Source organism: Eleutherodactylus coqui, chromosome 2, assembly GCF_035609145.1.
Source record: "Eleutherodactylus coqui strain aEleCoq1 chromosome 2, aEleCoq1.hap1, whole genome shotgun sequence".
NCBI lineage: Eukaryota > Metazoa > Chordata > Amphibia > Anura > Eleutherodactylidae > Eleutherodactylus > Eleutherodactylus coqui.
Window position 1 is genome coordinate 58092534 of NC_089838.1, and position 14562 is coordinate 58107095.

General features: G+C 43.4%; 1 protein-coding gene across 1 annotated transcript in view; it reads right to left on the minus strand.

Moving 5' to 3' along the window:
- FLT4 (fms related receptor tyrosine kinase 4) overlaps window positions 1-14562 on the minus strand; it is a 354573-nt gene that overhangs the window by 107113 nt on the left and 232898 nt on the right. Inside the window, exons 10-11 of the mRNA XM_066591022.1 lie at window positions 9528-9690; window positions 5201-5342 (exon numbers count right to left, since the gene is read on the minus strand). Of these exons, the coding sequence (XP_066447119.1) occupies window positions 5201-5342; window positions 9528-9690 (305 nt within the window). The remainder of the gene's footprint in view (window positions 1-5200; window positions 5343-9527; window positions 9691-14562) is intronic.

A 14562-nucleotide genomic window follows, 5' to 3' on the forward strand; every position in this document is an offset into this window, starting at 1 on the left:
AAATCACTGAGGAAGGTGGGGAAGGGGGGAGCTTTTAACCTCTCTGTGTATTCCTGTCCAACCAGGAGGAGGCTATCTCAGGTGGTGCTGTCGTGAAGACTCCCAAAAACCAGATTATCGGGTAGGTATAATCACCTTATTTTTTAATTTGTTTGTGACTATAAAACAGATAGAGAAATTAAAAGTGATCAAAACATCTTTTACTTTCTTTTTCTACTTATTTTTAACATTTTTTAAATATTTATATTTTCAATAATTTAGCTCCTAATTTTTATGTACTTTTACGCTGTTTATAATGAATCAAGGAAATTAATGCCTCGGTGACATCCACCATACATGTACAGTGGATGTATGAGAGTATTGTATGGAGTTTACTTGGGAGCCCAGCCCAGCTGGTGTCACAGCCACAATCAGAGATCACATGGATAGCAGTTGTTAACCATTTAAATGCTGCTGTTAAAGGGGTTGTCCCGCGCCGAAACGGTTTTTTTTGTTTTTCAATAGCCCCCCCGTTCGGCGCGAGACAAACCCGATGCAGGGATAAAAAAAAAAACGGGTAGTACTTACCCGAATCCCCGCGCTCCGGTGACTTCATACTTACCTTGTGAAGATGGCCGCCGGGATCTTCACCCTCGGTGGACCGCAGGGCTTCTGTGCGTTCCATTGCCGATTCTAGCCTCCTGATTGGCTGGAATCGGCACACGTGACGGGGCGGAGCTACGAGGAGCAGCTCTCCAGCACGAGCGCCCCATTCAACACAGAGAAGACCGGACTGCGCAAGCGCGTCTAATCGGGAGATTAGATGCTGAAAATTAGACGGCACCATGGAGACGAGGACGCTAGCAATGGAACAGGTAAGTGAATAACTTCTGTATGGTTCATAATTAATGCACAATGTACATTACAAAGTGCATTAATATGGCCATACAGAAGTGTATACCCCCACTTTGTTTCGCGGGACAACCCCTTTAATTCTGACAAAAACATTTAAATGCCCTGATAGGTATTTAAATGTCCCGTACGTGATTACAGGGGTGCCATTCAGGTGTATTTTGCCTATAAAGATCTTCCTGTGGTTTGTAGTATATCTTAATAGAATGCTTGCAGAAATATAATTTGACCTCAGTATATTCTAAGTGAAAGAAAAGGGTTTTTTTTAATTATTACAAAAATAAAAGCATAAATTAAAAAGTTATAAATAAAAGTAAAAAACCCTTTGCTCATATGTATAATTAAAATCAAAGCAAAAAAAAACCCAAAACAAAACATTTGTTATCATCATATCTATTAATATCCAATCTATTAAAATAATGCATTGCTTATATACTACACTGTGAACACCATCAATAAAAAATGCCAGAATTGCATTTTTTTTAGTCACCCCATCTCAAAGAAAACAATTAATAGAAAGCTATCATAAAGTCCCATGTACCCCAAAATGGTACCAATAGAAACTACAGGTGGTCCTGCAGGAAACAAACCTTCACACAGCTGCATCAATGGAAGAATAGAAATGTTATGGCTGTCAGAAGATTGTAACGGGTATATTTTTAAAAAGATATTTGATTTTTTAAAAGTAGCAGTTAAAAGAAAAACGATATAATTTGGTATTGTCGTAATCATGCTGACCCACAGAATAAAATTATCACAGATTGCCGGCTATTAATCCTTTAAATGCCAATGTCAATTCTGACAGTGGCACTTAAATTTACCAATCTATTTGGATTTAAATGTCCCAAAGGGTCCCGTACGATAGGAGCGCAAGGGGGCTATCTGGGTTTCAAGGCCGCCAGGGCTGCCATGATGGTTTGCCTACTAAGAAGTGCCTGTGTCATGACTTTAATAGAAAATTAAAATACAGTAAAAGGCTGGATTCAGACGAACGTATATCGGCTGGGTTTTCACATCCAGCCGATATACGTAGTCTCTCTCTGCAGGGGGGGGGAGGCTGGAAGAGCTAGGAGCAGTGCTCTGAGCTCCCGCACCCTCTCTGCCTCCTCTCTGCCCCTCTGCACTATTTGCAATGAGGAGAGGCGGGGCTGGGGCCAACCTAAGTTCCGAGAATTAGCCCTGCCCCGTCCCGCCTCCTTTCATTGCAAATAGTGCAGAAGGGCGGAGAGGGGGTGGAGAGGAGGCAGAGAGGGGGCAGGAGCTCAGTTCCTGCTCCTGGCTCTTCCATCCTCCCCCCCCCCCCCCCCTGCAGATGAGGACACCGTATATCGGCTCGGTTTTCACACCCCTAAGGGTGGGTTCACACGAGCGTGTTTTTGTGCGTGCATACGCAAACAAAAAACACGCTTATATTTACAACAATGCATTCCCTATGGTGTGTTCACATGTCCATACTTTGCAGGTGCGTGCCTGCAAAGATAGGACATGCATGCACCATAGGGAATGCACGCATTGTTTTCAATGGAGCTGTGGCTGCTGCCGGCGACTCCATTGAAAACAATGGTCTGCCGACACCCCTGCATTCTTTTTCAGGGAAGGGTTTTACATATAAGCCCTTCCTTGAAAAAAAAACATTTTAGTGTAAAAAAAAAAAAAAAAAGGAAAAAACTAAACTTATCTCTCCGCCGCTGCTATGTCCCGCGGGGATGCAGAACACATCTGCCACGTGCGGGCTCAGCCGCATCTTCTCCCAGCTGTCCCTGGCTCTGTAGATCTCAGCCATCAGCAGGCGGGGATTTAAAATCCCTGCCTGCTGGTAGCTCTGATTGTGATAGGCTGAAGCGCTTCAGCCAATCACAATCAGAGCTACCAGCAGGCAGGGATTTCAAATCCCCAGTTGCTGATAGCTCAGTACTACAGAGTGGGGGACAGCGGCAGAAGGCGCGCCTGAGCCCCAGCAGCCGAAGGGAGGGGAGTTTTTGGGGTTTTTTTTACACTATTTTAAAACGGCTGCCGGGGCTCAGCGGCAACTCCTGCCGCTGTCCCTGGCTCTATAGTTCTCAGCTATCAGCAACCGGGGATTTAAAATCAGAGAACGCGGCAGATGTGTTCTGCATCCCCACGGGACATGGCAGCGGCAGAGAGGTACGTTTTTTTTTACTTTTTTTTTTTTACACTAAAATGTTTTTCGTTTCAGGGAAGGGCTTATATGTAAAGCAGCCGCGGCTCCATTGACAACAAGCACGCAGCTGTGTTCACTCGTGTTTTTGCTCGTACCTAAGTGCGCACGTATGTATGCACCTAAGTACGCACAAAAACACGCTCGTGTGAACTCACCTTAATGCAATACCTTATATGCAATATAGTTTATAAGCAATAAAATGACTGCAAATTCAAATTCTGAGGGCAAAATAAATAAAGATAAGTAAATTAAAGACTTAATTATTACAAAAAATGCTAAAAGTTTAAACCACTCCCCTTTTACCAACTCTTGCATCAAAAAGATAAAAATGTGCATCCTTAAAGTCATGTTATTAATCCTGCATAGTGAACACTGTCAAAAAAAATGCGCAATGCCAGAACTGTGCTTTTTTGGTCTCCAAAAAAAAAAAAAAAAAATTAAAAAGTGATCAAAATTTCGTATGAACCCCAAAGTGGTACCAACAAAAACAACCCCTCACACAGCTTCATTGACAAGAAAATAAAAATGTTCTGGAAGTCAAAACATTGCAACAGAAAGGTACTTAAAAAAGCTTTTTTTTTTTTTTTTTTTAAAGTAGTACTGTACAAAATAAAAGATGCATTTGGCATCATTGTAATCATACTGACCTGCAGGATAAAGAGAACAACTCATACCTATGCCTTATTCACACGGGTGTATGTGCTTTTATGTTCGCCCGCCAACGACAAAAAAGGCATGAACGGGAGCACAAATCTAAGGTTTGTATGCCTGTTCAGACGCCCCGAGTCCGTTGCATATATGCTGAGGCCATAATGTCATTGGGTGTGGGGAGACAGTATTTCTGCTAATCTTTCTCCCCCTCCACGGGTCCCCTCCTCTCTCCTCCCCTCTGGCTGTTTGCAATGGTTTAGCTCCGCCCCCTTCCATTGCAAACAGCTGGAGGGGAGGAGAGAGGAGGAGAGAAATGGGAGGGAGTTTAGCAGTCATGCTGCTAATCTCCCTCCAACCTCCCTTCTCCGGCTGCTGTCATTGGCTCCCATAGGAGTTTATGCAGTGGCCAACGTATTCTGGGCAAAAAGATAGTTCCAAGACTATCTTTCCTGCCCTGTGTAAAAGCGCCCGATGCTATGTTGGCCAGCCAGGCGCTTTTACGCCACGGGAATACGCCTGTGTGATCTGATGCATTAGAATCCATTACATCAAATCATAGCATATATCGTCCGGCTATGAAAACGGCGTCTGATATACGCTCGTGTAAATAAGGCCTTTGGCCGCTTTCACACGGCCAAGAAAAATTGCGTGAGATTTCTGCATTGCAAGACGCATAAATTACGCACAAATATCAACCCAATTCTTTTGATGCAAAGCAGAAAAAAATTCTCAGCATCTGCTATCTTTGGGCATTTCCTCGGAACACAAAGCCCATTATTTTCAATGATGCCGGCAAAAGCATTGCCCGGTGTGCAAGGTGCACGCGAGTGGGATGTGAGGTTTCCCATTGGAAATAATGAAATGATGTGAGGTGTTTTTGACACTAGTCGTGCAAAAAACAAGCCCCTATGTACAAATGTCACAGAAAAAAATAAAAAAAGTTTAGATTTTTTGAAAATGGGAATACCAGAACTGCACAATTTGACCTTGACAGAGGAGCATCAATGATCCTTGGTCATGAAAAGGTTAAATAGTTCCATTGAAAAATAAAACTTATACCATAAAAAAACCAAGCCCTCAGACAGCTATGTTGATGGGAAAAAAAGTTATGATTTTTGTGTGGTGGGGAGGAGAAAACAAAAATTAAAAAACAAAAAAGTCCGTGCCCTCTAGGTTATGATAATATCATTGACCTGTTTCATGCTTGGCTGATACTTCCATACACAAAGATATAATAAATAGCTCAAGGTGATTATATAATGGTAATTGCACTTTTGACCGCGGAGTTGTTTCTACTTGCTGCTATAATTTTTTTTTCTGGGCATTTCCTTGATTGAAGAATAGATTGAGTGCCGGAGCTTATGTTGTTGTATTGTGGATAATTGACTTCCCCAATAATTCATGATTGTTCCTGCCAGGATGACTTTAGGAAGTGCAATGCAATCAGGGAATACCACCCAGAGACATTATGGATACCTTGTTCCGTCCCTCCACGAACTCGCTCCAAGTATCTATGCTTTCAATGATGTTCACATCGCCATCCAGGGTCACGTTCTTCCAGTCTTTGCACTCAGGCATTCTATCACGTTGTTGCTTGAGCAGAGGAGAATGATGGGGTCTGCAAGGTAGAAATAACCCAAAATAACACAGCAATAAATGTCTTTAAATCCATGTATCATTTTTTTAATTTTAGGGTTTTACATATTTTTAATCTCTTATATTACTTCATCTTTCTAATGAATTTAGTCCAAAGCCTGTCTGTAGGGGTAATGCTTCTCTTTGTGGAAAAACACAAGGGTATAGGTAGTCTTATAGGGCATGCAATGCTCCTTGGGAAAAAAGGTATGCAAATGAGTGATGGAGTAATCCTCCACAGTACCACCTATTGGAAGGTAGCTACCCTATGAGTCAATAGCTAAATATTTAATGGGCCTTACTATATGACTACGGATGTAAGCCAAACCAAAGTACCCATGTATGATCAGCTATTTCGAGGTTCTTGCATCCTATCAGTGCCAAGCAGTGTTATGGTTAGCTAGGTGAGAGGACATCAATGTAAATTCATGTGGGTATTGCTTCAACTTATGAAAAGCATTGATGAGGAGCAAGAACTGTGAAACAGTACTTTGGCTTTAGAGATGAGTGAGCGTACTCGGCCACGCCCCTTTTTCGCCTGAGTACCGCGATTTTCGAGTACTTCCGTACTCGGGCGAAAAGATTCGGGGGGTGCCGTAGGTGAGTGGGGGGTTGCAGCGGGGAGTGTGGGGGAGAGGGAGAGAGAGAGGGCTCTCCCCTGTTCCCCGCTGCTACCGTACCCCCCGCGCCGCCACGCCTCCCCCCACCCCCCGGCGCCCCCCGAATCTTTTCACCCGAGTACTGAAGTACTCGAAAATCGCGGTGCTCGATCGAGTAATTACTCGAAACAAGTACGTTCGCTCATCTCTATTTGGCTTGGATTACATTCCTAGCCATATTGCAAGGCCTGTTAAGAGGTCAGCTATGGTCTCATAGGATAGCTATCTTCCAATAGGTGGCACTATGGAGGCAATATTTCTTGTTATTTAAAACTTCCTGTACACTTGTGGTGCTCTCCACAAGGACAAATATAACCCTCCTGGACTCACATTAATGGCCCCTCACCTGGCCAACCAAAATACTACTGTAAATTAAAGGGGGTGTCTCATCTCAGCACAGCCAGGCTGAGATGAGAAACCCACATCTGGTTTCCCGACAAACTTGCCAGATGTTACAGAAACAGCCGAGTGCGACAGCCTTATGCTGTTTAAACAACTCTGACTGAAGTGAACGTGTGTTAAAGGGGTTGTCTCACGCCGAAACATTTTTTTTTAAAATTCAATAGGCCCCCCGTTCGGCGCGAAACAAACCCAAGGGATGGGTTAAAAAAAAAAAAAGTTTATTACTTACTCGAATCCCCGCGCTGCGGCGACTTCTTTCTTCCTTTACCAAGATGGCCGTCGGGATCATCACCCACGATGCACCGCGGGTCTTCTCCCATGGTGCACCGTGGGCTTTGTGCGGTCCATTGCCGATTCCAGCCTCCTCATTGGCTGGAATCGGCACACGTGATGGGGCGGAGCTACGAGGACCAGCTCTCCGGCACGAGCGGCCCCATTCACCAGGGAGAAGACCGGACTGCGCAAGCGCGTCTAAAAACGCCAGAAGACAGCGAATTTAGACGGATCCATGGCGACGGGGACGCTAGCAATGGAACAGGTAAGTGAATAACTTCTGTATGGATCATAATTAATGCACGATGTATATTACAAAGTGCATTAATATGGCCATACAGAAGTGCTGAACCCCACTTGATTTCACGAGACAACCCCTTTAAGGAAACAGCATTGCATAGTGTACTATGCCGTTTCCGGAACACGGGAGTTATGCAAACAGCATAGCATGCGGTTTTTTTTTTTTAAATCTTCATTCACTTCAATGGAAGTTACGGAAACAGCATAAGGCTGCCCCACCCAGCAAAGTGGTCGGGAAATGAGCTGCGAGTTTTTCATCTCAGTGTGAGGCCGCATGCACATGGGTGGATCTCTATTGCGGAATCCGGAGCGGGCGTCCGCCTCCAGATGAAAAATCGCAGGATGATCCATTTTTGCGCAGATCCGTCTCTACCGTGTGTAGGCAACCTAATGCATGGAAGCGGCGGGTCTTTTAGATCAAAAATGCTGTTTGTGCGAGCTCCACTCTCTAGTTAATAAACTAGAAATAAGAATCCTAAGAGTAGCTGCACACAGAGTGTTTTTTAGAAAACATCATTGCACTTTGTAATGCATTTTTTGAGCAAAAGCCAGGAGTTGATCCAGCAGGAAGGTGAAGTAGAAGTCCTCCCTCTATATTCCCCCTTCCTTTTGTAATGTATATCCAGTGTGACTTTTTTGAGGCAGTTCTACCGCCAGGTACTGTCTTATTATGTCGCCACCAAAAGTTAGGGTTGGAGACATAATACAGCTGGCGTTACATGCAGGTGACACCCCCAGCCTGTGATTGGCTGTCCCCGCTTACCTCTCGACTTTGAAGTGCCGTGCAGATCTTGACAGGCGGGAAGCCGCCGCCAGCAACACTGTCCTCCCCTGGCTGTTGCCGCTTCCCTCTCGGGTCTGAAGTGCCGTGCTGTCCCTGCTGGCCTCTCTACTCTAAACTGCCTTGCCAAGCTTGACAGGCGGCCTGCCGGAGGCAACTCTCTCCTCCCCCCTGTTGTTGCGGTGGTCAGTGGTGTGGAACAGGCCATCCGGCGCTCTCGTCAGCTTCAGTGGATGGGGCTGCGGTTTTGCCGCAGCAGATCCGCCCGCGGCAAAACCGCCCGCGGCCGCTAATCTCGGGATTAGCCAGCCATGTGGATGAGATTTCTCAGAAATCTCGTCCACACGGGACGGCTAGTCCGCTGCGGTAAATCCGGTTGAAACCGCAGCTACGGCCGCCGCAGCCGCGGTTTCCAAAGATTGAGCAGGTCTGTTTACCTTTCCATTTTTGTTTATTTACGTCGCGGCCCCGCTCTCCTCTATGGGAGCGCCGGCCGCAACGGAAAAGCATGCGGCCCAGCCGTTTCTAAGCCACCGCAGCTTAAACCGCGGCGGTTCTCCCGGCGGAAATCTCGCGGTTTTTGCTGCGGCCAAACCGCGAGATTTCCGACGGGAATCCGCCCTGTGTGAACCCACCCTTAGCGGCCGCATCCCCCCATGCTCCCTTCACCAGCTGTCAATGGCACTGATGCAGGTAGCAGCAGCCTCCTCACGTCCAGCGGCTCACTATTTTTCCAGTCGCCCTCTGAAGTTTCATGATCGGTGTACTGTAGCTCGGTCTGGAAGGGCGCCCTTGCATCTGCCCTGGTCCTGGTAGGACATGCAGCCAATCAGGAGCTAGAGGCCTGACAGGGGGCATTCCTCCATTTAAGCACTGTCAAACCCCTAGCTTCTGGTGGTGTCAAAGTACAACAGAACCCTACCACCACCCCTGTTCTGTTTTCCATCTATTCCCTTAAACAGTTAGAGCTGCTTGAGTTACTATAATACCTTTTACTTGCATCCTACTTTTCTGATCAGCCAAATAAATTATTTAATGCATCAAAAAGCAGGAGTCCAAAAAAAAAGATCTGTACTGTGCATGTCTGACGGCGAGCCATGCGGACTAGCTGCTATACAGAGAATGACAGGTACACAGGGCCACCGACCGCAGTCAGGGCCGGATTCTGCTGCGGGATTCCGCATGCAGCCTAAGGCTGTCCCTGCTTGGCTGTCACACCCTGCAAGGTGGTCAGGAAACCAGCTGTGGGTTTCTCATGTGAGCCAGGAATCACTGAGATGAACATACTCCTTAAGTGAGGGGCAAAAAACCCTGTAAATGCTTTAGATACATGGGAACTCTGGTTTGGATAGCCAGTTATATTGCCAGGTCTGTCCAAAAGTTGGATATTGACAGAGGTATGGGTGGCGCTGTGGAGGACAATTCCTTTACTCATTTGCATAGTTCAAAGCATAAAATTCTATTTACACAGACATTTATATTTACATGGTTGTATGAAATTGGAAAAAAAGGTTCTACTATTGTTTTTAGAAACAGTGCTACTCTTTTCTATAGGCTGTATCTTGTATTGCAGTAGAATGAAAATGTAGTTGCAATATCAAACACAACCATTAACATGAGTGCATTGTCTTTGGAGAAAAAAAGCAGATCCTCTTTCTTATTTTTAGCCAACTTCTTTAAATTTTCTACCTTTTAAAGATTATTTAGTGACATAAATTACAATGGCAAAGGCAGATTATAAAATGGAACATACGCGCTGCGCTGTGCATACATCTTGCATGGTGTCCATGGCCGCCACTGCCACTGGATGGATGTTGGAGCTGGTACCCCAAACACAGTACAGGTCAGAACATGTCGGCTACCTTGGGCATAAATATTTGGTGCTGAAGTCTCCTTCTCATGGATCTGAGGAGGAACTAAAAAAGTAATGAAACAATGGAGTTAGTCTATTGTAGATTTGTAGGTATTTTCCTAGATGGAAAATTCTGGATAGTACGGTACAATTAATTCACGTTTCTCTTTTACAACCATATGGACATTGGTTAATTTATAAAGGGATCAACATCTTAACATTTATCTTAACATATAGACTACAGATGTAGCGTGATGATCTCCTAACGACTGCATAATATTGTACGGATACGTTGTACAGTACACGCAGTATACACATCCATTAAAGGGAGCCTGCCACATTTAAAATGGTGTCTGATCTATGGGCATCATGTTACAGAGCAGTAGCAGCTGAGAAGATTGATATATAGTTTTATGGAAAGGATTCAGCATAATTTGTAACTTATTGATCTGGACCTCACTGATAAGACCCCCCACTGGACTCCTAAGCTCAGGATGAGCAGAAATTTAGATCAATAGACTACAAGTTATACTGACTTTCTTCCCACAAAACTGTATATCAATCTGCTCAACTCCTCCTGCTCTCTAACATGATGCCGACAGTTTGGAACATTCGAGCTGACAGATTCCCTTTAAGACTTTGCTCGTTGTGCGTTGTGGTTTATTTGTGGTGGCAGATGAAACTACATGTTCAACTTGACTTTTAAAGGGGTGCCCAGTTACCAGACAACATTGCCCCTATACCACAAACTTTGTTAAGATAACAAAAAGCAGTACTTACCCCTCTATCATGGGGATCCAGCACTGTTGCCTTTCCGTTCTTCCGGTGTTTGTAATGGTGGATGAGGTCACCAGAAGTCACCTGGCCACTGCAGCATCACCATTCTGAACTTCTGGTATCATGGCACCCAGGATGTGATGCCAGGAGAACAGGCTGTGATGCTGCAGCCTCTGATTGGCTACATTGGTTAGGTGGCTTCCTGTGACATCATCTCCACAATATAGAAAATAATATCCAAAAACAGATTTACCAGCAGCACTCAATATAAGCCAGAAATAGGCAGGACTGTATAGATGCAGTAGCCACAAAAGGAACTTGAGCCATTGTTCCAATAGCAGAATCAAAGTATAAGAAAGAATCTGTGGCAGCATAACGTGGTACAAGTGTTATCCAAGTATTTATTCCTCCATTTCCATAACAGAAGTGCCATGTTTCGACCTAAGTGGGTCTTTGTCAAGCTTGCCACTAGCAAGTGCCCTACCTGCAGGATCAAATTTACATGTACAGTGCAGAACAGCCGGAAGGTATTACATCACTTTGTAATTACCATGAAACATCATCGTACTTCTGCCTGCCCCTGTAGAATACTGCTTTTTTCTCATGTGCCAGAGGGGCCAAATTGGTCCTGGCGCTGTATTTATGTTGTGAGCTTGGTTCTGGTGCTGTATATATTCCCTGCGCTGTTATAGTGTGGGTATGCTGCTATTTTGTTGCTGTCTGCATAAGCAGAATACTGTCAGAATGCCTATCACTGCCATGTACATAATTTTTTTTCTTGTGACTGGGAAGGTGCAAAAGAAATTCTGCACAGAGTGCTATCTAATCTGGAGCCGGCCACTGACTGCATACATAGATGGCTGATGAGTTTAGAGCACAACTTATTCTTAATCATATGATTAAGATGTTGGTACATATTGTAACACACCACCTGGGCAGGACAGCCCAGTGCTTTGCTTTCTCCTTCTTCAAACTCTTGTTGGTGACAGATGCGTGATTCTCTTGCTAGGGTAAGAGTGCAAACCTTGTGCAAGCAGACATCATCCAGTGGGAAGGCACCCTGGAGACATGCTTAGATGCTCTTCTTCAGGGCAGAGGTTGTGTACATGGTGTGCAAGTCCTTCTATCCAGAGGTCTATGATACTTTCCCATGAGACTCTCACAGAAGCTGCTGTGCTCAGAAGCAATGATTCTGTTTTTCAGCTACATGCACTAAAACAATCTGTTATTTCAATCATCTTCTACATATGAGACGATACAAATGTATTCTGATTTATAGGAATTTCTTTAAGGATTTTTTATTAGAAGTTTACAGCATTATAAGACATTTACAGCCATACTGTCATGATCAAGTATTGACAGTTACAAAAACATGACCTTTATGACATGACTTCCAATTATCATAAATGGTACAATCTATAACCTCAGGTGACCTGGAAAACATGATGAGAAACACATGTGACAGTGGCATGTGCTGATAGGAAACACATGTTGTAATGAATGATTAGAGAAGACGTGTTCTTTATCAGAAGCGTTTCACATGTTCTTCATTTAGATACAATGTTCTATTACTGTCAGTGCAATTTATATAAATGTGCGTCTTATATGTTTACGGTTTACATCATCTCCGCAATCTGCACTTACTGCATTTTTTCCATAGCGGAACATTCTAAGATTCGTTTTTTTTATATGAGAATACACAGGGGAAAAAAAGGGGGCCTGTCCTATAGCATGACCAAAATGAGCCCCCATTCTGGCAGCTGGTTGTGCAACCCAGGACACAGAATAGATACAAAATTAGCTCCGTGGACTGTGGTGAATATATCACTTAGTGGAAAATCAAAGCGGCCACTTACTATTGTGGGGGACCTACAGTATTTATTAATGATAGCACATGGAGACAATAAAAATGTGATGCAGGTGTAACTTTACCCCTTTCTCAAGCATATTCAGTAGTAAAAATAATATGGATATATATATATATATATATACATATATATATATACACACACATACATATACATACATACATACAATACAGTACATACGCATAGACGGCTTGTTATATGTTTCTCCTTCCTAATAGGGCAAACAGATAGCCTGCCCTATTAGGATATATGAACATCCGAATATACATTGATACAATGTATGTATTTTTGACACACCTGAAAAAAAAATGTTAATTTAGAAAGAAAAAAAAAAGTCAATTGCACGTGATTTCATTAGTTAGGGTATAGTCACGGAGCATTTTACAGTCCTAAAAAAATCTGACCAATATTTTGTGTGATTTTCATAGTATTTTTATACATTTTTCTGATTTCTCCTTGCGGTTTTCATCCGTTTTCCATCTGATTTTTACACATGTAAAAAACCTAAATAATGCATGATGTGTTCTGCAGACTTCCTGATTCCACACTTTCTTTTAAGGTTACCATTGTTACATGCGATAAAAAGGGATTGTAACTGCATCAAACAAGTGCAATCTGTTTTTTTAAATAAACCCATAGACGTGAATGGGTAATTTTCATCTGAAAATTGCAACAAAATAAAAAGAATGCTGCAATTTCTTTAGTTTTTGCTTTTTTTTTTTAAATCAAACAACAGCACACCAATACAACCATTTAAAATAACATGAATCATATAATGGTAGAGTTGGAAGGGACCTCCAAAGTCATGTGGTCCAACCCCCTACTCAGTGCAGGATATGCTTTATTCCTATTTGTTGGCAAAAAAAACAGATGTAAAAATCGTCCATGTGACTATATCCTTAAAATGAGAAAAACGCATTACATTCATATGTAAATCGCATGTCATATGAGTGCGACGCGATTTCTTTAACCCCCCCATAAGAAACTAATCCCCCAAAAATAGGATATGCTGTGATTTTTTTATCTCAGCATCTTGGTCCAAGAGAAGAATCGCCCAAGTGTATAAACAATTATGGGTTCTTTTCCAGTGCGATTTCCATCTATATTGTATTGAATGGAACTCTTGCAGGGAAATAGGGTAAGGCCGGTGGCACATGACTGAATTTGAATTGCGGAATTTGCGATTGTCACCCGTGCGGATGATCCGCGGTATCCCACATCTATTCAAAGAACAGAACATTCACATGTCCGCTCACATAGCAAAGGGGATCAGCTGTTTGCTACGGGGGCCAAGAACAGGACTTGAGGCAGTCAGCTGATTTCCCGAACCCTATATTCTCAATGGGGTTGTGCATCCTGGCACAACCTATTTAATTTTAAGGCCAATTTCCCAACCTGCTTGCACATGTTTTGCACAGTTAAACGCAAAGCAGATGGGACCCCTAGGGAAGGCATGGCACCAGAGGCGTAACTTGAAGTGCCAACCCTATAATAATGCTTCATAGTACTGATGTCCTTATATGAAGAAGAAATATCTTATGGTCCCCCGTAGGCATGAGGGCCTGGATGTGACTGCGTCCTCTGCACCCATTATAGTTACACCTCTGGAGTGGCACCAACTATGGCTGGGCTTCCTCTCCAAGGGCCCATATAAACTGTGTAGTCCAAGTCTATCGTATAATATGTACAATGTACTCTAGTTGCTTTCTATTTTCTCAGAGCACTATTTTATCCTCAGACTCAGTCCCGGTCCTTCTCCACATTCATCCACCCATACAGAGAATCTGTGGACACTATTTGACCCTGTGAATCTGGTGTTCATGCACTAAGGGACCTTGGGGCTAGAAATTCCTCTAGAAATCAAGGTTAATGTCTGAGATTATAAAGCTATAGCCGATGCACTTAACATCTGTGTACCATCATATATATGGGGAATGGCGTATAGATCAGACCTTGAGGGATGATAGTAATTTTGGATCTTTACAAGTTAATTACCAATCATGTGATGCATCATGTGGTGGCTGTAAAACACTATAGAGGAATCTGGAAAGTTAGTTAAAAATTCAATGATAAATCCAGATTGTCATGCAGCCATGAGATCAATCAGCGTGCGTTGTAAATGAATACAAATATAAAAAAGTATGTTAGGCTGAAGGGACACAATGTCCATCTAGTCCAACCTGTTTCCACCCCACCTTGTTGATCCAAAGGAAGGAAAAAATATGACATTCTTGTTAGGGTTCTTATAGGCACCCAGCGGTCACCATCAGTGGGTGATGGCAGACTTGATT